The sequence below is a fragment of the Pelobates fuscus genome, chromosome 9 (genome assembly GCF_036172605.1).
Source record: "Pelobates fuscus isolate aPelFus1 chromosome 9, aPelFus1.pri, whole genome shotgun sequence".
NCBI lineage: Eukaryota > Metazoa > Chordata > Amphibia > Anura > Pelobatidae > Pelobates > Pelobates fuscus.
The window spans coordinates 70,257,241-70,283,105 of NC_086325.1; the positions used below are offsets into that span (position 1 = coordinate 70,257,241).

Consider the following 25,865-nt stretch of genomic DNA (forward strand, 5'->3'; position numbering starts at 1 on the left):
AAGCAGTTTACACTTCAGGGTCAAAAGGCAACATTCTATTTTGTCTCGTCTTGTTTTAAGAAAATGATCCCGCTGTGTGAATTTTTGCTTTCACCATTACCATTCTAATGCTGAATACAAAAATTTTTTAAATAGAACTGTAAATTTGAATTAAACTAGTGTGTTAAAACTAGTGTAAATATGTTTGTGTTCTATTCTAATACAGGTTCTAGTCTTGAATGGTAATTGTAGATCCTGAATGTAATGACCCCCCACTCCCAGAGATTATCTCCAAACTTTGTCTATGGAAACTCATTGCTACTTTAAACGGATTGCTGTCATTATTAAAAGACCTCTTTTGCCAGATGTATTGACCTCAATGTAGACATTGGTCTGTAGCCCAAACTTGAAAAAATGTGTAAAACCCAAGTTGACCATAGGCTTCACCTAGGTTAACCCCTTAAAGGGACACTCCAGGCACCCAGACCACTTCAGCTCATTGGAGTGGTCTGGGTGCCAACTCCCACTACCCTTAACCCTGCAAGTGTAATTATTGCAGTTTTTTTAAAACTGCAATATTTACCTTGCAGGGTTAAGTCCTCCCCTAGTGGCTGTCTATTAGACAGCCACTAGAGGACACTTCCTGCTTCATAGCACAGGTTTTCTGTGCCAGAGCGTCGCTGGACGTCCTCACGCTGTGTGAGGACCTCCAGCGTCGCTCTATTCCCCATAGGGAAGCATTGAAATTCATTTTCAATGCTTTCCTATGGGGTGCGCTAATGCGCATGCGCGGCATTGCCGCGCATGCGCATTAGGTCTCCTCGGCCGGCGGGCGAGATCAGTCTCGCCCACCGGCCGACGTAACCAGAAGGAGGAGCGGCGGGGGAGGAGGAAGCAGCGACGTGGGACCTGTCGCTGCCCCTGGTAAGTGACTGAAGGGGTTTTCACCCCTTCAGCAACTGGGGATTGGGGGGTGGGAGGGAGAGGGACCCTCCAGTGCCAGGAAAACGGATTGTTTTCCTGGCACTGGAGTTTCCCTTTAAGGACACATGACATGTGTGACATGTCATGATTCCCTTTTATTCCAGAAGTTTGGTCCTTAAGGGGTTAAAGGAATACTCCAACCACCAAAACCACTACAGTATTCTGGAGTGCCAAAGCAGCCAGTCCATTTGTATTGAACATTCCTGGATTCTTAGTTTTTGACCCCTATGTCTGTAATCTATATGGAATTCCAAATGTTTAACATTGATGCTCATTTCTCCTCCTCTGCCTTTGTCTGGGAACTAAAATGTAGCAACCCTCCAAATGATCCAAGATTTTCTATGAGAACCAATGTGGCTGCATTTTGGTTGTGGTGTAGTCCTATTGATACTATCATGCAAGGACGTGAATGCACAGGTTTTCGTTTGTAACGTTTTAACCTTTTGCAACACACTTTTCTGAACACTTTTGCCTTAGGGTTGAGATTGCTCATAAAATATTTCACTTGAACTTGTCTTTAACAATGGAATACACCCAAAGAAATCATAAGCATTTATTTCAAATTGTGTCCTGTTTTTTTTATCATTATTATATGCACATTAATAAACCATTTAATATATATTCATAGAAATCATGCTAAAAGTGCAAAATGGTTGTAATCGCTATTGCCACAATTCTACATTAAAGGCTACGTTGTCCTGTAGTAGTTATGGTGCCAGGAGTGCCCCACATTAGAAGTAGTGAAATAGTTTTACAATGGTTTGACAGGCATTGCTGTCCACCTCTTTTTAGCTGCCAGAAGAACTGGAAGCTGCTGCTTTGGAGTTTCTGTTAGCTGTCCTCAGAAGTCCAGGGCTAGCCCATCGGCTGAGAGTGTCAGTGGTTCAATGAGTTGGTGATTGTAGTGCTTTTAATATATTGCCATGTAGTCACTGAGTCTTGAGAGACCCTATTTATTTTAGTTAATGTCTGCCATTACAGAAGGAACTTATTCTAACAGCACACCAGGCTGGTTCTACTCAGACACTGGTTCAGGCAGGCCATGTGTGCAAGAAAACTGTAACTAGCCAGGAAGACGGTTTGCCCTTGGAAAAACATGTGATGCACTTTAGCAATCATCAATCATTCTGCTGGACACAAATGTACATTTCTAAAGAAATTTGCAATAGACTGTACCATTTTTTTTTCTTTCTTAATGTAGGTAGATTTGCCAGTGTTTCAGTGTGTCTACCTAAAGTTTTTGTGTCTGCAGCTAGCAAGATTAACGCAGGAACATTAAAAAAAAAATGTTACGCTTTAGTTCAAATTTATTTTGATTTAGTGTAACTCTGCCTCCTTAGCCACACTTTTTTTATTTTTGCAACCCAGCTTCTTTATTAGACGCACACACTACATACTCCGCTCAGCCAGTGAGAAATCCGTGTTTGATAAACTAGTGACTGTCCTGCAACAAATCACTGTCCTCTTATTGGTTGGGTGGTCTTTCTGGATTAAGAAACAAGTGGTTTGTTTGTTTTATTTTTATATGATCCAGGCCTCCCTTTTTTTTTTTCTCTGAAACAATCTCCAGGTAACATTTTTTTTTTTTTTTTAATATCATAATATATTAAGCTATGGCTTCAAAAACGTACTCTATTAATGCTGGTTACCCCCTGAAATGTTAGTGTCTCCGTGTCTAGATCTTGGAGTTATGAAAACGGCCGTATAATAACCCTCGGAGGATGGGGGAGGGCTGGTTTAATTAAACATGTAATCCTTTGAAAAATTGCAAGCGCTTTCATGTGACCTGTAGCTTGTGCTCTGACACAGGGAGAGAGATCCATTAACTGGTAACCTGCTATTTAGCACACTGCTGCTTCTTACCTGAAAACACACCTAATGTCTGTAAGTAACAATGTTTCTAATTAACAGTGTTGATTAGTTATTGAGATTCCTCTATAAATACTTAAATGGTAACAAATAAGTGTTAAAAAAAAAAGAAGGGTGGTGAATAGGTCTAGATTTGTGCACTCTGGTTTTTAGTTAATGTTTGTTGATAATGTAATCCTCCTGTAATGGTTTTACCATAAATTAATGTGTAGGTAACTTACAATACATTAATTCTTCGTCATTTATAGGGCTGTTGGGGAAAGTTTTATTTAGTTCTGTGGTTTGATGAAGGCACAAGCAATATCGCAACATATATATCATGCCATAAATGATATATTTTAATGTAACATGTTGGATACTGCCCAAGATATTTAATGTGTTATAAGATCTTTGTTATAATTTATATCATTTTTTTTTTTTTTTACTTTTTTTTTTTTCTTTTCTTTTTTTTTTAATTCTACAGCCATTCTAGACATGTGTAACAAGCTATGTCTATTGGCATTGTGATCAGTCACTGAGTGAAATGTATCAGCAGGGGAACAAAGATACATGTACGTAGAGAAAAGGGAAGACAGACCTTAACATGCACTGTTAAACATGAGCACTTAGTGTGAGAAGCACATCAGTAGCTGTAATTTGATTGTTGAGGCCCATCAGGGTCATCCACAATATGAGTTAATATAATGCATTTCCTCCTATGTCTTCTTGTGCTTACCAGAATATGCCATTATATACAGTGTTAAAGAGAGAGCATCATGTGTGGTACCTTACCCTGAACCTGTCATGATCATTTCACTTTATCTTTTATCATCTTAAAGGGTTATTCCAACGTGACTTTGTATTATTTATAATTACTCTATATAGTCTATATCATTATTATACAGCCTTTCTACTTGGGTTCATGGTCACTCTTCACGTTTAAGCAATGACTATATAGTTTATTATGAAGATGAATTGTATATGTATTGCTTCAGGAGATGTTTTAAATACTCTCCACCTCCATAGTTGCCAGCACTGCCATGACCACAGGTTCATGGGTGTTAACGATGTAATACTGACCTTCTGCCCTCACAATCGTCTTAACTCCCACAAACAAGATTTACCCTGCTTCATGACTCTAATAATTGGTATCAATAACATAGCAGAATGACATCAGTCACTCCATTCCTATATTCCTTTAACATAGTCTGAATGCACTTGCTAGTGGAATTATCATAGCAACTACAGCGCACGTGCTGTAGTTGCTGTGACTAAGCAGGAAAACACCAAAAGGGGGGTTCTCCTACTCTTTTCTGTCACTTAAATCTTGGCATAGAGGGTAAGTTGTTTAAACAGAAATGGACCATTTTTCTGAAAATTTATTAGGACAGTATAGGTGACATTTTTTTGTATTTTAATTTTAACATTATCAGAGACCAATCCTGTAATTCTAACATAATCTAAAAATCATTTCCAGTGTTGGGTCATAACATGACAAAGTAAAGTTCAATGCACACATGTCAACAACCTTATTTTAATAGATTTGGAAATGGGCAACTCTAGACCAATAGACAAGAATATTTTTCCTCCACTCCCCCTTCTCTACCATTGCCAAATTAGTTCCCCTCCTTCCAAATGTTCAAAATCTTTGGCACTGGAACGTTGACACTAAACTTTAAATGTTACAAAATGATAATACTGTTTATTATATTACAAATATTTAGGAGTTCTTTAAATAGGCTGTTAGATAAATAGTAGACTGTTGTACTCTTTTTCTTGTGGTACATCCTTACAATATTCTGTTATATTCAAGAAGGTGGCCGTGATCTGCCCTTTCCCTGTAGAAGTTTTTTGTGATGGCCTAGATTTTTAAAGAGACCTGTAAATTGGGATATTTAACGGCTTCCTAGGTAGATCAGTGATTAGAGCTCAATCTGCAAGTTGCAACTTCAGGTTAGACAACAAAGGTCAATAATATTCTAACCATTAAGTAGAGCAATAATATTTACCTAAAACTATACGTTGAAAGCCAACAGTATTGTAATTAAATATAATCACATTGGCCTCTCTCTAATATAAGGTGGTAGCACTCAAGATACACCAGATGCTGCTAAATACACAAGATGAAGTATTCTTATGCCTCGTTTCCACTGAGCGGATCGGTTTGGGTTGGTACAGTTTGGAAGGTTTAGAATGGACCAGCCCATTCTGGTGAGCGTTTCCACTGCAAGTCAGACCTTCAGGGGCCATGCAGGGTTTAGAAAAAATGCTCTTCCTGTCCACCAATCAATGGATTGTATAGTAGTTCTGCCCTAACCGAACCGTTCCATTTTCTATGGCCCTACATCTGAAGCAGGACCCTGAATGGATTGGTACGGTTCGCTTGTATGGACCACTTTCATAATGGAAACACCCAAAATAGCGAACCGTACCGAACCGATCCGCTCAGTGGAAACGAGGCATTTTTTTGTTTGATTTGTTAAGAAACTCATGGCCAACCAACAACCCAGGATTCACATATTTCCGAGTTTTATTCCAATGGAGATACTGACAAAACCTGGACTATTGCTGGGTCGTGAGGAATGGTTTGGGAACCATTGCTCTTAACAATAAGTCTGGTCTGTAGAGACCCCCTTCTATAAAGTAAGAACAAATGGTACTTACAACACAAAATCCTATTCTTAATTATTCATGGAACCCTAAAAACTTTTTTGAAATATCGTCTTCTAACTAAACATACAGGGATCCTTGCTGCTACCTAATATGATAAAACTCCAGACATTCTATATACCGTAATCAAGAGAGATGGATTAGACTTCATGTTCAATTAAAACACATTCCACTGCCAATTCATACTGTCTGTCTGGTATCATTGGAATGAAGAGGTCAACAAACTGTTCTAGAACCTACACTATGAAATTTCCATCCATAAAGATTTTATCTTAATTAGAAAATGACAGTGCCTCTTTAACACAGCATGTGTTGGGTCTCATACTGGCTTAAACATGCATATGTTGAGACTTAAGGCAACTGCCCACAGTTTGTTGGTTTTTGCTTTTACTCTGTATAGTGTTTTAGAAATATTGTTTAATGTCCAGTATATTACACTTGGTAAATGGGTCGGTAAGCTAAATTTCCAATTAAACAATGGGTCACCAAATTAGTTTTGTGTACATGGTTTTTAGTCCCTTTTTAAAATGTTAAGTACCTCTGGTCTTGGATCTAGGAATACCTTAAGACAAATTCCATACCAGCCAGCTTGGGGTTAACATTCCAGAGCGAGTTACAATATGGGCTGTTGTGTGTATGGGGGGTGAAGTGGTTTTAGGAATGTTCTGTTGATAGCCGTACCAGGCTAGCAACTGACCCTGTTTGCAGGTGGAGGAGGTCGATTGAGCTGTACATACATTTGTACAGCTGTATTTATATCCCACACCACATTTTTATTGTTGCCACTTTCAAGGGCATGCAAAGAAACCTACATAAGGCTACAATAATAGTCTGCACAAAATCAGCTTGGTGCATTTACAAACAAATATATGCAGCCTTCTTTATATTCTTTCATGGAACTGTTTTTCATCTTTATTTTTGACAGATGTAGTTTTGTTTTTGGAAGTTTTAGTGTTGTTTTGCTAATGCTTAGTACCTGGGCAATACTCAAATCTAAACCGGGCTAAATCATTCTGTACAGCAGGGGTGCCCAAAATAATCCCAAGACGTTGCAGAACTTCAACTCCCATTATGCTTAGCTAGTCTTTAGAATGGCAGAGCAACATAGGAATTGTAGTTATGAAAATTAGACCTACTGTACAGCCTATATGTTAAAGTGACAGCAAATTGGCAAAGTAACAATTTATTTTTGTGTGTCTTTTATGAATTCATTTTGTAAAAACAGGATGCTTTGAGTAGCCATGTCAGTCTTGCTGTATAGTAGTTTAGTAATCTATTATTTCTTATTGATGGCCGAGATCTTTTATGACATTATCTCTATGGGAAACACTTATGTGGTGTGTTTGCTTATTTATTTATTTTGATAATTTTTTTTTCCTCCCCGTTTATGCTCTGTTTGACTGCCAAGAGCCTATTAAGTAATTTAACAGAATTTCAGATGAGTGTTTTAACAGATTATGTCCCTTCTGCTCAGTAGTATCAAGAAACCTTTTTCTATTGTTTATGATCTTTCATTTAACAATGATTTCATTTATATTGCTTGTTGTTTGTGTTCATCAAACAATAAACATTCCCACGCTCTATTGATGGAATATTTAAATTTGACTTTTATTATTTCTTCTTTTTTCAGATCAGTGTACGTGTGACCACCATGGATGCTGAGCTGGAATTTGCCATCCAGCCCAACACCACAGGGAAGCAGCTTTTTGACCAGGTGAGACCTTCAGTTTACACGATATCCATCCTATCAACCAGCATATTGTGTAGTCCCATAATGTCATGCACTGCTTTCTTTCTTTCTTTTTTGTTTTTTGTTTTTTTTGTTGTTTTTTTTGTTGTTTGTTTAAGATACTGTCAGAGGGTGTTGGAGCACGTACAAGCAGAATAGTTTCATGTGCATTAGTCTAATGCTGTCAGATCATCCCCCCCATTGCCCCTGATTACGATATCAGTAAGCCACTCGTGATTTTACACAACCACTGCTTTAAGTTCATTCATTCTAAGTACCCATGTGTTATTCTAAAAAGAGCTTATGACGTTCCAGTTTTATCTCACAGGTTAAAAGTTCATTTTGTTTTCCAAACCGATGAAAGCACCAAAAACAATAGTTTTGGGGGGTGTGGCTGACAGCCGAGCAAGATTGCTACTTCGGATTCCCAACACAAATCACATCCCTTATCACGGCACTATACTCTAATCCTACTGTCTGAGTGGGGAGGGGGGAGGGAGGGAGGTACTGGGATTTTTTTTTTGCGGCCCACATAAACGTAACCCTTGTTTATGTGGCCCATGCTAGACTTGGAGTTTGACATGCTTGCTCTACAGCAACTGATCATATTTCAAACTCAACATCACCAAAACACTAGGAATTAATGTTCCACAGAAATATGCTCTGACCCTTAAACACACTTTCAAATATGACTGGAGACATGGCCATCTCAAATACCTGGGGATAAACATCTCACTCTATACAAAGCAGAGTACCATAAACTACTGAGTGACATCACAAATATCATTCAAGGGTGGAGAGGGATGTTAATCTCCTAGTCAGGCAGGATTGCGGCAGTCAAAATGACGATACTCCTGAAGATCCAATACATGTTCCGAACACTCCCACTAAAACTGCTCTCGACATTTTCTCTTCAAAAATGTTAAACTCTTTTATAGTGGTCAGCACTAAACAAAGGGTGACCAGGGCAACTATGTATAAATTATTCAACCATGGAGGCATGGGGGTGCGTGACCTAGCAATAGGGCATCCCAAATAGGCCCCCTCCTTTCAGCATTTCACCATAACCAACCCCTAGTGTGGGCGGACATAGTACAAAAATACACAGCAGAAATCCCCGCTACAATGCTAGCTTGGCTTCCCAAAGCTCAATGACCAACAAATAGACACATGCTACCCACCACATCTCTCACACTCGAGATATGGGATAACTACCGCATTAGAATGGGCCTTATGGGAAAGCTCATGCCAGTGGAGATGTTGCCATTTTTCATTTCTGACTTCAATCACAAATTATGGTTCTGACATGGCATAACCGTGCTCTCACAAATACTGCAAGGCAATGCTCTCATAACATTCAAAAACCTCCAAAAAGCACACAACTTGCCCTCTTCCCATACATGCAACTAGAATCATGGATACACAAATAAACACTGACCCCCTCAGACAACACACAGGAACCGCCAGTGTCGGAAGTGGAGAAAATATGCATGAAACTTCAACCCCCTAAGAAACTCAACTATCTGTGCCACGAAACATACCACAACACAGCTCTACTCCCTCACCTTCAAAAAAGCATGGTAAAAAGACATTGCATGCACCCTGACAGACCTATTACTTGCTCACAAACCACTAATGAAATCCATGTCCCACCTAGAACTTTCCTGCTAAATCCTCTACTGCTAGTATCTTGTCCCTACACGCCTCAAAAGAACCTTCCCACACATGCTGGAGGTGTCAAACAGATAAGGGATGCATGATCCATATATGGTGGGGTTGCCCCACCTAGACAAATTCTGGAAAGATGTATCATACATGGCAAAGCAATGCACAGAGGACCTTCCTTTCCAACCCGAAATGTTCCTACTGCTATTGTTACCGAAAAACATGCAAAAAAGGCAAACATATCTCCTCTACCACATTATCATTGCAGCACTAACAGTTATCAGTAGACAATGGAAAGAAAACCTCTCCGCCTACAATAAACCAATGCAAAGCATTAGTGGAAACGAATAAAGACTTTGAAATAATGGCACGGAGCACACAACCACCGGCCAAGTATTGGAGAGCGGCATGGGAAAACTGGGACTCCTATACACAACAGGCCCACGCTTGCCACCCGGGTACTTCTTGACCCCCTCCCACCCACCTAGACAAGACAATACATTGTAACACGCATGTCCGACAGCCAGCTAAACACCAGGAAACTGGTTTTGAACAAAATAAGTCACCATAGACACGCAGGCCACACATGGCCTTTGATCCAAAGTATACTACAACAGTTTTATTAAAGGACCACTATAGTGCCAGGAAAACAAACATACTCGTTTTCCTGGCACTTTAGTGCCCTGAGGGTGCCCCCACCCTCAGGGTCCCCCTTTCCGCCAGGCAGGATGGAGAGGAAGGGGTTAAATTTACCTCTTTTTCCAGCGCCTGGCGGGGAGTTCTCCGCCTCCTCTTCGCCTGAATGCGCATGCGCGGCAAGAGCAGCGCGCGCTTTCAGCCAGTCTCATAGGAAAGCATTTACTATGGACGCTGGCTTCTCACTGTGATTTTTAACCAAACCCTCTAGCGGCTGTCAATGAGACAGCCACTATAGGCTGCATTAACCCATTTATAAACATAGCAGTTTCTCTGAAACTGATATGTTTATAGAAAAAAGGGTTAACCCTAGCTGGACCAGGCACCCAGACCACTTCATTAAGCTGAAGTGGTCTGGGTGCCTATAGTGGTCCTTTAACTAATGAAGCCTACTCTAAATGTACTACAGTTGTGTTGCTGAACAGAAATGAGACAAATCTGACACGTTGTTCAGACGATACATAATAAACGAAATGTTACTGCTGTCATGTGAACAATGTTACGACTGCTGCTGGCATTATGATTGTCATTGTAACCTAAACTTGACCTCCCCATTTCCCTTTCGATTTCTGTATCATCAAAAAAACAATAACTGTCAAATTGGGGAAAAAAAATAATAGTTCCCCCCCCCACAACCATAGGCCTCAAATTTTATATTTTTGTATAAACGTTTAAAAAATATTTCTAACTATTAAAAGATATAACTAAATATAGATAGATATCTTAAATGTCCAATGTGTATCCAATGTTAAATCACGGTCATAATCTGTTTTGCAAACTATCTCCTGAAATGACACACGAACACGTTAAAAATGAATTAAATGCCAGATTGGAAAAATATTTATATATTATAAAATAGTAAAACTGTGACTATTACTGTGTCAGGACACTTCTAAATTGGCAAATTTGGCTTATATTTTGTGATTTAATTTTCATATCACTGCAGTTAACTGGTTAGTGTATAAATGGGAGGAGGCAGGAGGCGGATTAATTATTTCATGGTAACTGCGGCAACTCTCCGTGCTCGCAAGAGGAGACCCCCGGCGGAGCTGCAGGCTAGAGCTCACGGTTCTCCTCTCATTCCCCTGCCGGCAAAGTGCCTGTGGACCGGTGAGGAAGATCTCTGATCTCCCATCCGGTCCATGAAGGCACCCAACAGGAGCAGCGCTTGGGTAGCATCGGCTCTCGTAGGGGAAATTGCCCCCCTCTCCACCCCTGGATCCACCACTGCGCCCCAGTATTAATTATCCTCTCTGACAATTTCATTTCACAGTGCTTCTCGGTATATCTTTTTACAGTGTTTTTTGAACAGTTTTTTTTTTTTTTATAAGGGCAGGTTTGTCCAAAAAAAAATTAAATGTGTAGGCTGCAGTATATTTTGAGAATTTCTGTTAATCAATCGGGATTTATTTATTTTTTTTGATTTTTTTTTTTTAACCCTTTTTATGTATGGCTTTCCAGCTGCGAATTTATTTTATTGAACATGACTGGTTTGTTCCAGTGGAGTGAAACGTCTGCATTCAGCTAGCCGCTGATCCACTTAGCTTCTTGGCTAGAGTTTTCTGGAAAACCAAAATAGGGTGTATTAGAGCATTGAAAAAAATTAAAAATAGCTTGCCCTTCGGTGAGCCGTCGCTCATATTTCAGGAGTTTTTAGCTTGTTTGTGCTGTTCTAGAGTGAACCTTTTTTTACCATGTGTATATAAAAATGATCCCATCTATACGTTGTCCAAAAAAAAAGACATTTGTTTTATGCTTATCAGTGTGGTCTTTACCTTTTTTTTTTTTTTTTTAATTTGGGGAGGCCCTAAGAATATGCAAGTAAGCCAAAATATGCAATCATTGAGAATGGAAAAGACACTTGTATGATACCAGAGTGGGAAATAACTCAAACAGGTTAGTTTTCCCAGTGTTCTCATACAATATGTTTTGGCATATTTTCTGAAAAGTATTGTATTCTGTTTAATTTGTGAATCCCATAATAATCTTGAATTAACTCCCATTTAGGGTTTTTATCATTTTTGTTTATGCTGCCCTAGCCTCACTTCCCTTGGTTGTGACTGACACAGCCTATATGAAAACAAAATGGTTTCATTTTCAATCAGATGTTACTTACTTTAAAAGTTTATCTCCTGCTCTTTAATGAATTGAACTTTAATTACATACACGAGGCTCCTGCAGAGTCTAGCAAGCTATTAACAGAGCAAGAATTCGAAATCCTAAAACGAATTTGCAATAAAGGAAGTAAAAACATTGGATGACTCTTTACAAAAAGTGTTTAGGAAAGCTGTGCAAGTCACATGCAGGAAGATGTGACTAGGGCTGTATGAACAAAGTGATTTAACTCCTGAATGGCAGACAATTGGACTGGGCGATGGCAAGTTCATGACCTATACACCAAAACTGCTTCATTAAAGGGAAACTATAGTGCTAGGAAAACACTCGTTTTCCTGGCATTATAGCTCCCCCCTCTGTCAAGCACTTCCCCCACCCTCCTGGTGCTGAAGGGGTCAACCGGTGGGGAGACCTAATAGCATGTGTGGCAATGGCCAGTGACTCTGGAAGTCCTCATGCATAGCGTGAAGGCGTCATTTAGACAACCTAAAGTCACCTTCGAGCCCAGAAGTCCCTCTAGTGGCTGTCTGGTAGCCACTAGAGGAGGAGTTAACCCTAGCAGGTAATTATTACAGTTTATAAAAACTGCAATAATTACATGCTCAGGGTGATGGGACATTGAAGTGGTCTCTGTGTCTACAGTGTCCCTTTAAGCCAAAGTTGTTCTGATGGCTATAGTATCGATTTTAACTCTGTACAAGCACATGTGTGCTTGACACTCATCCAGGATGCCATACGCAAGCATGTGCTGTCATGGACCTGAGTGCACAGCACCACTGATTTAAAGTAGTTTCATTCATAGTTTAGTTGTGCCTTCACAGTCTCGCAGAGGATTTTAATTGCAAACAAAATTACTTTTTCTCTTAAAATATTGGTTAAAATACTTTTATTCTTTATAATTAACAAAGTTTAAATTCCCTAAAAAGAAATCAAAATTGTCTCTGTTGCTATAAATTGTCTGCCTGTTTATGCTGTGGGTGTTGGATTTATTTCCTAAACAAAAAACGCCTTTGTTTCTCCCAGAGATGATGTTAATCCTATTTTTGTAACCAAATTAATGTTGCTTGAAAGCAATCCGTTCCCAAACAGAAGCAGATAGACTGAGCTAAGTGTCTGTGGACAGCAGCTGTTGCAGAAGCAAATACTCCACAGCTCCAGCCATCAAAAGGAAAGATGTGGAGCTTCTCATAGAACCAGCTTTGTGGGGCTGGCAAGAAACGGGTTTGGGCGTTGTCTGCTGGCAGCGAGTATGAAGAATGGGACTTATTAACTGTTCCCTTAACATGGATCCAGACTGCCAAATTCCACGAGCTCTGGCTAGCGTGGGTGTGGTGACTGGGGATTCCTAGGTTTGCAGACAATATTACTGTTAAAACTCCTTGAGTGGTGTTTGCACAGTCTGAATGTCTTCGGTGAAAATACTGAAAGGCCCTAATGGATAGTCCTAACAAAATAATTGTCTTCATCCTATTAGAATTAATAAGAGTGTTTTTTTGTTTTTTGTTTTTTTTCATTCAAGTGTGAATTAAAAGTGAATTTAAAATGTTAGGCCAAAATGGAAACCTCCCCCTAATCAGTTCTGCCATTTTGGCCTGAAATGTTAATTTCCTTTTGAATCCTGCAGAATTCTCACCTTAGTGAATAGCCCTGAGTAGAAAATGCTGTACTTGGAAATCTGCCCCTTGGGAGTGGTCAAGCCCAATTTAGACCTGTCTAGAACGTGTCCAGATTCCCAGACCGTTCTGCTTTTGATGACGTTACTATGGGTGTTTAAATGGAAAGATCATATGTAAGAGGATGTATAAAATACTGAAATTTAGTAACTTGTTTGAGTTTATTGTAAAGTGGCCTTTGATCTACATTGTATCATTTTTGTCTTGGAGGTGAATAAACACAATTTAATGATTTTACTTTTAATGTTTTATGTAAGAAGCTAGTTTGTTAGGTGTGTTTCCATTCATGCCAGCAAGGTTTGGCAACTTTTATTTTCAAATGAAAATTACTCCCTGGCAGTAACTATACTCATCTGCATACGTAATATAGAACTCTTATTTAGCCCATGTCCCAAAGTCACATTTATTGCACCCCTAATAATCTCCAGATTACAGAAATATATCCTGAAGGATTCACTGAATGAAACGTAATTTATTTGAAGGGGAACACTGAAATACCTACCACTCCTTCAAAAGTGGTGATTGATTAATGGTTATCTTGAAATGCAAAACTGTAGTACACTCCATTTAGAGTGTCATGTTCAATAATTACCTGGATTTGTAAAATGGAATATTAAACTTTTAGAATGTTACATTCTTTAGATCTTATATATTGAGTAGTAGAAAACAAAATACTTGCATGTTTATTTGCAAACCTGGTTATTTATTAAAGGGAAACTATATAGTCACCAGAACAATTACAGCTTAATGTAGTTGTTCTGGTGAGTATAATAGCTCCCTTCAGGCATTTTCATGTAAACCCTGCCTTTTCAGAAAATACAGTGATTAACATTGCCCCCAGGGACACCTCCAAGTGGCCACTCCTTAGATGGCTCATGGACAGGCTTCCTGGCCCAGGGCTGCACAGTAAGCAGCCCTGCCCTTCAGCGTCCCCATGCTCTGCATGGAGGCGCTGAATTTTCCTCATAAAGGTGCATTGATTCAATGCATCTCTATGAGGAGGTCCTGTTTGGCCAAAACGGCATTTTGGTCCCGCCCCTGTGCCGATTTTAGGCAATCCAATGCTTACCCTATGAATGTGGAATCATTTGCTCAGGCAGTATATGTGCGTCGGAGACATGCTGAGCACATCACTTGATGCTATCAACCTATCACTGACTGATCATTACGTATAAAGTTTAAAAATTCATCATTATCCATACTAATGCGTATTTTGCAATGATGCTCTTTGAGTTCTATGATTGCCCTTTGGGAAAGCATTGGATTGGCTACAAATCCGCCATTTTGATGTCCCAAATGGGGCAGAGCCAGCGCCAGCGGACCCACGCAGCTCTGAAAATGAGGTGTGTGTTAAACTTTTATAGGGAGGCTAAGGGGGGGGAAGCAATCCATCTAAATGGCGAGTTAAGCACTATAGGGTCAGGAATACATGTTTGTGTTCCTGACCCTATAGTGTTCCTTTAAAGTGAGAATTTGAGTTCATAAATAACCCTGTAAATTGCAATTGTCTGTATTTCAAAGCAAATTATATAGGTTTGGCCAAAATAGTCAAACCTAAGATTTGTCTATTTTGGCCAACGATTTTAAATTAACATTTTATTTGAGAATGCACAGTTTAGTTAATAGCCCAGATAATTGTGTCCCAAATCTCCAAACCATATAGTTGTTGGGATAGGTTTGCTGATAAGTTATACTTTCAAAACTACCAAATAAATTTGCACAATTTATTACAATGATTTCCAAACACTTTGCCATTCATAAGTTATTAAATGCTATTGCAAAGTGCAAAGTGTATTCTTTACATTTGTATAGGTTTATCACAGCAAATGATGTAAAATAACGTTAGAACAATATGGGTCTATTTGCTACCTACATATATCCATAATATATTATATATTGTAATGATTCTTAACTAAGTGGTTATGCTGCCTAGTTTTCCTTGGTGCTTTTTTTTTTTACATTCTAGTGTTAACCCCTTAAGGACACATGACATGTGTGACACATCATGATTCCCTTTTATTCCAGAAGTTTGGTCCGTAAGGGGTTAAACCCTTCCCTCTAACTAATTTTGACTGGACAAGCCCAATTTACAGTTCTGTTCTGCTCTCCTGCCTTTTTGCCCTGGCGTCCAGATTTTGGGAAACACCCGGGTGCTGTCCCAAATAAATGTAGCACTTGTGCTATACTCAAGACACTAGGACCCTGTAGAGAGCATTGAAACAGTGTTTCCTGCATGGACCACTTTTAGTGGAACAGCCAGGATGGTAGACAGTCTAGTGAACATTCAGGACAGACTGACCTTTTAATCCTTTTGGGCAGTGCCAGTGACACAGTTGCGTCCCTTGCTTAGCCTTTTTCCCCCTCCCACAGAGCCTCCATTTACAGGGTGCCAATGTTGGCAGGCTTGGCTAAACTTTTTTTTGTTTGTTTGTTTTTTGCATTAATGTCTCCATGTGCTTGTCTGCAGTTTTTTCTGCTGCTTCAACGAATTTGGAATCATTTGCTCAGGCAGCATATGTGCGTTGGAGACCTGCTGAGCACATCAGTTGATGCTATCAACCTATCACTGACTGATCATTACTTATAAAATTAAAAAATTCATCATTATCCATACTGATGCGTATTTTGCAATGCTGCTCTTTGAGTTCTACGATTTTAGCAAAGTTCCCTTTCTGGGAAACCATATCACTAAAGATGAGCTGGTGGGATGATCTGACTCTCAAACACTCATGGGTATGTAGTGACTAACAGTGTAGTGACTTTTCTGCAAATAACACCCTCTGTCTGAGATTTGTTTCGCAGACACTTTCTGTTCCATGGGTCTTATTGTGTCACATAAACCTCTGTCCAGCAAGAATTTATTGAATATGTCATTCAGTTCAATTAATAAAGATTGGCGAGGAAGCTGTTCGTAGCAGCCTGCTGACAGTCTTATTCAATTATTTGAAATAGGTGGTCTACAGTGTTTGCCCAGGCTACCATACACGAAGCAATAGTTCAGAGCGGAATGTTAGGGATTTGCCCAGACTTTTCCTGTCAATGTAAACTGTGGTTGGGAAGGAAAGAAGAATTAATTAATTTTTTTGCCATTACAGGGAGCATGGCACTCGGCTGCCCGGCGCCCCTGCTGCTATGGTAACCGGTGCAGCCACACAGCTCACTGAACTACAAGCCTGGCCAGCCCCGGTGGCACCCCCCTGCATGCTGGCACCCGGGGCGGACCGCCCCCTCTGCCCCCCCCCCCCCTTAGTATGCCACTGCATGGCAGTCTTAGTATACCAGTCATTGTACACACAACTCGTGCTCAAGAGCTACAGTTTCATTCCTACATCATGATGGCAGACTTGCAGAAAAAGTGTAGGTTTTTATTTATTTTATTTTAAAGCTTAAGCCCCTCCATGATCTGCCCACTAGTCTTTGGTGCTAACACCAGCATATATTCTATGCTGAGGAATGAGTGACACCCTTCTGCAGATAGTAGGTACAGTGTCCAAAATATAGTTACTATGATAGAGCAACCTAGATGTTTCCCTCAGATTGCATATCTTGCTCTGCTGGGGTTATAAACTGGACTAGTCTCATTGGGGGAGAACAGAAGGCAAACAGGCAGGGCTGGGTGGTGTTGGTGGGTGATGTATTAATGTAATGCCCATGAAGATGGTGCATTGGCAGGCGGTGTTTGCACGTGGGAGAAGAGGTAAATAAAACTGAATATCTCCTCAATCTATTACACATATCATTGATCATTATGATTAATGTTGCTTAGTGAGGTATTTAGGGCTGAACATGAACCTGCCATAGCACGTTCACTTTAAAGTAGTGGCAAGTCTTGCAAAACGCTGCAATTATAAGAAACAATGCATTGGATGTGGGGAATCTTGCGCTATGATCTATACATTGAATAAGTAATATCAGTGATGTTATGCACTTTACATTTTTGTTGTCGTGGCCCAAACAATTAAATTTCCCCCCTTCTCCCCCACATTACGCTTTATTACACCTACGCATGACACAAACAGATTTGCATTGTATGTGTGTGAACATGTGCTTGTACGTTACACCTGGATATATCTTACACGTATCTAGCCGAACTTGCACATACAAACAACACAGCATAACAACACTCACAAATACATAACCAACCACTGACAAACTGATACATACCTAACTAGTCAGACTTGCACCTAAATGCAAAAATAACATGCCACACACACACAAAAGAACATGCACAACTTGTTACAGGAATGGGAGTAGACCTAAGACTGAATGCACAACACAAACACACATGCTCAGAACTACACACTGTCTGCACAATATTGAAAAGAACCTCCTTCTCCCATGTTTCTCTTTGTCTCCATTATCAGAAGGTGGATCTGTGTACTTTTTCTCCTCTATGACATGATTCAGATTGACATTCAGCAAATTGTGATACCTGTTTCCTATAGTCTGCTACTGTGCATCTCCCTGCAGTGACCAGGTTACCAGCAGCTCATTAACTAATTTATGCCTAGTATATAACAGTGCTCTTCTTATTGAGGTGCCAGGAGATGGATCACTGGGAAGAGCGGTTTGCCTTGAAATTGGTCTCTTAATTTGTCAATAGCCCGGCAAAGATAGTCAATTTAAGGGGAAAAACAGAACATGCTGCCCTCTAAAAATCTTCCACCATATATCCACACCTACTTAGGCTATGCAGAAATATGTCACTAATCTTGTATATCTCTCAAGGTTTAGTTCAGTAATTTTATAAAAGCGTAAATAAAACGTGATACCAGATATGTATTTGTATTGGCGGTATCCAAACGGAATACCAGTCCACAGAAATATATGGTAGGCCCTTTTCTACCACTTAGGATTTAATTATTTTGTTTTTAGATAAACTACGTATTTTTGAAAACACATTTTGAGCTTGATAGACATGGTATTTTGTTATTTTATTTTTTTTAATCCACTACATATATACACAAATACAACTTAATTAAACTTGCTATCATTCCTATTGACCATTTTGAGCTCAACACTCCTCCATCCATACAACATAGAGCAAAATCAAATGTAATACAGTTTTCAGTTTCCCAGCTTACTCCAGCTGTTATCTCTAAATGCTGGCATACATTTCCGCTAGTGGTTCTAAGAGACTATCTGGTTCTCATGAGAATGGTGAAAGGCGGATAGGCGTACAGTGCTGGACTGCTGCATTATGCGGTGCACACAGCACCCCAGGTTCCTTTGATAATGTGGTGACAAATAGCTCTACTGATAGGCGTTTGCCGTAAGAATGGGAAACTAGAGGCACGATTGAGATTATAATGGCTGATGCAGGGCAGACTGTCCCAGACTGTGTAAGTAGTAAAAGTTCATCATTCCACTTTTCAACATATAAATATCTGAATATATTTTACACAAAGTGTTCTAAAGAATATATATAAACAATTTGGATGGGACTTTACTTTAAATAATTGTATTTTATTGTACTTCTATATTCAAATGTTTTCTTCAGTTACTGTATCATGTAAAGTACTGATTTTGGGTGCCCACAATGTGTCCAGTGTGCAGAAAAAAATTATATATTTTTTTACATTTTTTTTATAAATGAAAAGTTAATTTGTATGGCAACTATAATGAAAGTGATTTATTTATTTTAGGCTAAAATCTCTAAACCTCAGTTTAAAATTATTTAAAAAAAAAAAAAAAGGTCTGTCAGATCTTTGCAGTGTTGTATTAAGGGTAGTCTGAAACAAAGTTTTGGGGACAGATCATGCCTTCGACAAAGCATTGCTTATTGATTGTAATTTTGAGATCCTACTGGTGGTCATATCATCAGCTTTCTGGTTCTGTTTAACAGGTCGTGAAGACCATTGGTCTTCGAGAAGTCTGGTTCTTTGGTCTGCAATATCAAGACACAAAGGGGTTCTCTACATGGCTAAAGCTCAACAAAAAGGTAAATCATCCTAATAGTCCTCCCCTTTGTCCTTCTGCATAGTTTTATAAGACATACATTGACAGGCATTGCATTGTGTTAAATTCTTCTCTCATTAAGCAGAAAGTTTTTGCCTCATCCTCTGCAAATGTGTCAGATTTATTTTGACAAGTTTGGGGAGGTTTTCTTTAAATATTTGTGTTTTTGGTTTTTTTTTGTTTGTTTTTTTAATTAAAAAAAAAAATGTTTTGTCTAGGTGACTGCCCAAGATGTGCGGAAGGACAGCCCATTGCTCTTTAAATTCCGTGCCAAATTCTACCCAGAGGATGTGTCTGAAGAACTGATCCAAGACATCACCCAGAGGTTGTTCTTTCTCCAAGTGAAGGAGGGCATCCTTAATGACGACATCTACTGTCCTCCTGAGACGGCCGTGCTTCTGGCTTCATATGCTGTGCAGGCCAAGTACGGAGACTACAACAAAGATGTGCAAAAACCAGGTTACCTGGCAGGCGACAAGCTCCTTCCTCAGAGGTAAGTAACCTTGCTCAAAGCAACATAACCCCGGTGCATCAAGTTTGTAAATAAATGTAATTTCTAGTTTTATCAAATTGGTATCTCCTCTAATTTACCATCTTCATGAATTGATATAATTTGGTACTCCCCCAGGAGGGGGAATAAAGACAGAAAGAGGTGAAAAACTATTTTATTCTTGCAAAATGATGGACTGATATATTTCAGGTTTTTTAGTGATATAATTGTTTAGGGTATAAACTGCGTGAAACATGGCTGCATTAGACTAAATGATGTTTGGGCAGAAATGGCTTGATAGATGGCCAATACAATCTCTGCAACCCATTATAATTTTCAACCTTATATTCTGTGTCTAGGGTTCTGGAGCAGCACAAATTGAGCAAGGACCAATGGGAGGAACGAATCCATGTTTGGCATGAAGAACACAGGGGAATGCTAAGGTAACCTAATTGAATGTTATAACATAGTATCATATGAAGAAATGTACATTCTTTATTACATAGATTTCTACCTATAAGAAAAAAAGTCTAACGCAAGCATTAATTGTATACTGTAGATACCAAGTGATGCAAATTCCATTGATGCCTTGTCAGCCATAAGGTTGTAAAGCAAAATAGGATTTGTAGTTGTGCAAGAGCTGGGATCTACTTTTTTGCCCACCCACTTTTAATCAGTAAAACAAACTAAGGAGCAGGTCAAAATGGAAAATAACACAATTGAAATGGTCAGAGTTTTAATCTGAGTCAAAATGAGAATGCATTTAAGGAAACTGAGAAAAAAAGGAAATATTGTGACAGTTTCTCAGACACGGTCTTAAATAGTCTAATGTAGCCACAGGAACAAGGATTAACTGTTGTAAGTTTTGTGAGCTAACCATGACAACCAAACATAAGCAAATGTCTTCATGCAGTTGAGCTCCGGATATTTCTAGGAAAAATGGAATGCAGTTATTAATATTTTTTGTAAGCCTTACATGTTAGAGTTTTACTCCCTAAGCTCAGGGTTGTTCGTTGTATTTGAAACTTTATGCCAAATTATCCAGAATTGACAATGGAGTCTTGTTAAGAGTAAGACATTAGGATGAAAAGATTACTCTAATAAGATTAACAAATCCTGATAAGGGAAAAACTGAAGGGCAGTATGCCCGGATACATTTATTTATTTAAATTTGAGTGCCAAATATTGTTGACCCCTGCAGCTAACAATATTTAACAAGGGGGTCTGATAAATACTTATTTGAAACATGAGTGCAGAGATTTAATTTTTTTTAATGTAGTGTATACATTTCAAAAAGTATAACTAGAACAAGAGTCAAATGCATCAGTAATGGCTAAACGTGGCACAATATTGGGTCCTGAACTGCATTTCCCTTTGACCCTAAGCCAGCCTGTTGCGCTGAACTTGGCAATCACTGCTATAGAGCTTGATAGAGTGATTTGTGAATGAAAGCACAGTCCTTTTTGACATTGTCATTCCAAATTAATTCTACTCCAGTGGAGAAATTAACAATGCGTTCTAGGTACTATAAGTTTTGCATTACACACAGTAGTGATTATAGTGAAATGCCTCTTCAATCTGTTTAGTGGCATCCTGGTGGATAGTTCTAAAACTAAAGGCACATTGCTTTGCATTACAGAATATTATATTTGTGATTGTGTTCTTCTATTAGATGACCTTTTGCCTTGCTCATTAATTTCACAGCACTGCAAGTTTTCACTGTGAGATAAGTTAACCAGCATGCTTATGTTGGTCTGCCTTCTGCTGCATATCACAAAGAGAAAACAGCTGGTGTGAAATGAAAAGAAAACACAAACTATTGGGCTCCTTGTTTTAAAGGAACACTCATAAGCAACCTAACCTTTTGAATTGGCTGGGCTGCCTGGAGTCTCCTTGTTGAAGAATGGTTTTATAAAAACCAGGGCTCTTCCCCGTGCCAATAATTCACTTCATTTTGTCTACATTGGCGATGCAGTAATGGGCTTAGAGCACTGAATTGATTTTTTTTTTTTTTTTTTAAATTCTTTATTTATTTGTGCGCAAATTGAACATTTGTATCTCACCTGCCACGACAGCAGAGTGATGGCATAGACAGATATACATTTGTGTGACAGAGGTATAAGTAGAAGAATAAACATTAATAGTGTCAAATGATAATACAGCACTTTTTTTTATGTATCTACAGCGTTGGATAGGACATGTCAGGGATTGACTGAGTGCCTTTCAGGGTGTATTAAGCATGTCAGTACTCATGGAGGGTATTGTGGCTTCAGGTTGTGAGTTTGTGACTAGGTCCCAAGGCCTGGTGATTCTTTTGTATCGTGATACCACTTCTTCATTAGTCTAGGCCACAGTTCCTAGTGTGGTGGTTGTGGTTGTGCCCCTAACCAAGAGGGGGGGGGGGGGGGGGTTGCGGTCTTGCGGTTGGCTGAGTGGGTGCAGGTGTAGTGGGCAATGATTGATGTGTGTCCGGGTACCCTTTTGGGGGTTCCCAATGGGTTTGGGGTGGTGTGGGCAGAGTGCCCTGTCGCTCAGGGTGAAAACTTAACTTACTCAACAGTATATGAGAAACGTACGTTTACAATAACACAGTTAGCATATTAACACGAAAACAATGGAAAATAAAACAGTCTCTTCTTGTGTGACAATCAGCCAGGTGGTGAATCGGGCCGGAACTGGGTGTCAGTGGGGTTCAGCTTTCGGGTTCTTCCCGTCCTACTGGTGTTGGTGTGTCTGCAGCGGTAAGTCCCAGTGATTCAAGGAAGGATGAGGCGTCTGCCATCGAAGTCAGCGTGTGGGTAGTCCCATTATGTGTTGATAGGAGCGTACCCGGTGTCCCCCACCTGTAGGTTATGTTTGCTGCTCGTAGTTGTTGGGTCACTTGGTGAAGCGATCTGCGCCATTGGAGGGTTGCCCTCGTTAGATCTTGGTAAAAGGTAAGGCTAGAGTTCTCAAACGCTAGTGGGGTTTTGCCCCGGAGGGCCGCCATTATTTGTCCCTTGTCAGAGGAAGATGTGCAGCGCAGTATAACATCCCTAGCCGGTTGTGATGAGGCTCTTGGAGGGCCTGCGACCCTGTATGTGCCATCCATTGCCATCGCTGGGGGTAATATGGATGCTAGTAATCTCCTTATGTAGTGTGGCAGCTCTTCAGCAGCGACAGTGGTAGGGATGCCTCTAATTTTAATGTTGTTGCGTCTGTGGCTGTTCTCGAGGGCATTCAGGTGCAGTACTAAGTCTTGTACATTGGTTAGATTAGTTGAGACTTCGGTTATGTCAGTCTCTGCGGCCTGTACTCTGTCCTTTGTGCTTTGTAGGTCTGCCTTCAGTCCTGCCAGTTCTTTTGATAGGATTTTATGAAAATCATGTAACAGAATTTGCAGGTCGTGTTTTGTTGCAGGTGGTGATCCCTCTGGGGGCGCTGGTGGTAGTATGCAGTGGCTGTTACCCCCTGCTTGTTCCTCCAGGCCTGTTTGGGTAGGGAGTGGCTGGCGTTCCCTTGAGGCCTGTTGGGGCCCACTAGGCTGCCGGAGCGCAGCCCCGGAGTCTCTCGTTTCCGAACTGGTTCCGGTCGGGGAGTGCTGGCTTACCCCTGGTGTCTGTTTGGGCCTGGTAGATTGCTGGAGCATGGCCCCGATATCTCTCCCTTCCATCTGGGTTCCGGCTTTCTGGGAGCGTCGCCCCATAGCGGGCATGTGGGTCCCTGGGCCGGTAACCGATTCAGTTGTTGGGATATTTGAGAGGCCTCGGTAGGCTCCGCTGAAGAGCGCTTCCAGGGCGGGCAGTGTGTGCGTGGAGTAGGCCCCGGGTCTCCGCTTCCGCTTCGGAGGTGTTGATTGCGCAAAGAAGGGCATCTATCGATGCAGCGTGCTTTCCCGATTCGGGGTATGTAGTTTTGGTGATAGAATTTGCTATGATTGCTGTGATGTATGCGAGATTTTAAAGTTAGGAGTCGGAGCTGTCAGAAATGGCGTCTGAACAACTCGGCAGTTGGCTCCGCCCCACTGAATTGATTTTTTATTTTATTTTTTAGCATTTTATAATTGATGCTAAATTGATAATGCAAACATGTAAATTCTGCATTACTAATGCAATTAAGATCGAGGCAGTGCCTGTGCCCCCAGAAGAACTCCAGTTTGACATTAAAACTTGAGGCCACACCAGGAGATTGGCCTAGACAACCCATCAAATACAGTGTAAGCTATAGTTTGGTTACTTGGGGTGATCCTATAAAGAAAAGACCTGTCTTTTGTAGGCTGGCAAATAAACTAATCTGTATTTAACTTGAAACGTGTGCTTAAAATTGCGAGTAAGGAGAGTTTTAATATCTAAATATACAGTGTAATCGTTTATACAAATCACAGAGCTACTTGGATCGCAAGCTTTAGCAACAGACTCCTTAGGGACCAGTACAAGTGTCCGTTTGACCAAAAACATGTGAATGAGATTTGGTGGAGCTGCAGAAACTTGATTGAATGAGCAACATAACTAAAATACATTTCGATGTATGCAGGCAGGTGAAAAAGCAATTATGATATCCTTCCAATGTTGCAAGAGATTGGGAAGGTATTTCATTCAAAAGTTGTTAACACTAAACAAAAATAAATATATAAAAAGGCACACACATTGCAGTGTTGTGGAGGGGCATTTATTTTTATTACTTTTTGTTCCCTTCAAAACCTGAATCATTTGCAGACAGTCCCTTTTTTAGCATAAATGAGTCAACATTTACCTCCACTGACCCCACAGATACCCCAAAAAAATAGATGTAGATTTTTTTTTTCCCATATCTTAATGTAAAATCTGACGGCATCTAGAGCTGTTTGACCGGAGTGCTTAAGATGACTGTAAAATACAGATAAACATTGTAGAGGCTGCTGCTCTGACATTTGTGTGTCTTGCAGTAAGATTTGTGTCTACTTTTTACCGATTGTTATTACTACTATTTGCTTTTGCAACCTGCTAGGAACACAACAGATCTTTGTAGGATTTTTCTTTCTGGTGTCCCGATGTAACCCCTTTCACATTCATTTTAGCACTGTGTTAGTGTCACTGCCTGAGAACTGGAAAATCAAGGTTTGAATGCCGTGCATACCACTTTGCCAGCAAGTGTCCATAGATGTATACTGTATCTTCTTTTTGCTATTGTACTCTTAACCTGCCTCTAACAATAGGGCTTCCAAAATATAACTGAGACCTACAAGTTCCCTTTCATTTAAGGGGTCTTCAGTATTTACAAAATTTATCTAGACATTTGGACATAGTGATGTCCTTTAGAGCCCTATTTATAGAGCACTAGAATTCTAAATATTTCAGTGAAAGGATTTTGCAGTGTGATCTAGTTACAGCGTGGTTGCAATTCTACGCAATCATTTCTGTTGTCTCTGAGGGGGACAATGACAAAACATTTGTTTAATGATATGTGATTTAAAAGTTGACACTTCAAAAATTAACAGCAATACATTTTTCACATTTTCTGAAGAGTAATCTGCTCTGTGTTATGTATATAATATACTTAGACTGCAGAATGGAGATGGTATGTATAGAAGACATACTTTAGAAAAGTAACTAGAGTAGGGTGAAAACAGACCCACTGGCCTGAAAAAATCCAATTCAGCCCAAAGTTTGTGCCATATGTTGATATTCTTTAATGGCTTTGTGTCTAGGCTAGATCCATTCTCTGCCTCTACTCCAAGGATAGCTGGTCTGCAATTGGGAAAAAAGAGATCTTTGACCTTTTGCTCTGTAGTTTTTAGTTTGGCTGCAGAAAAGTTTGTAATTCTGCATTCAAAGCTGAAAACATGTTGGTCCTAAAAATAAGGGACCCTTTTCAAAATTAATTATAATATATTTTATATTTTACCCATCTTCACAGATTGATATTACATAGAACAGAACTGCCACCAACTCTAAGGTGGCAATTTTACTTTAAATATTTAATACATTTGTATTTTGCTGAACTTGTGCAGAGCTGCATGGGCAGAAATGCTAGAAGACCGTAAAGGATCAGCGAGAGCTATTAAAACAGGCGAATAATTTTAGCCTTTTAGTTTGCTATT

The 25,865-nt window shown here is 39.8% G+C and overlaps 1 protein-coding gene across 1 annotated transcript in view; it reads left to right on the forward strand.

Annotated features, from left to right (window-relative positions):
- LOC134572822 (moesin) overlaps positions 1-25,865 on the forward strand; it is an 89,413-nt gene that overhangs the window by 35,349 nt on the left and 28,199 nt on the right. The window contains exons 2-5 of the mRNA XM_063432058.1: positions 7,112-7,195; positions 19,205-19,300; positions 19,536-19,810; positions 20,167-20,250. Of these exons, the coding sequence (XP_063288128.1) occupies positions 7,112-7,195; positions 19,205-19,300; positions 19,536-19,810; positions 20,167-20,250 (539 nt within the window). The remainder of the gene's footprint in view (positions 1-7,111; positions 7,196-19,204; positions 19,301-19,535; positions 19,811-20,166; positions 20,251-25,865) is intronic.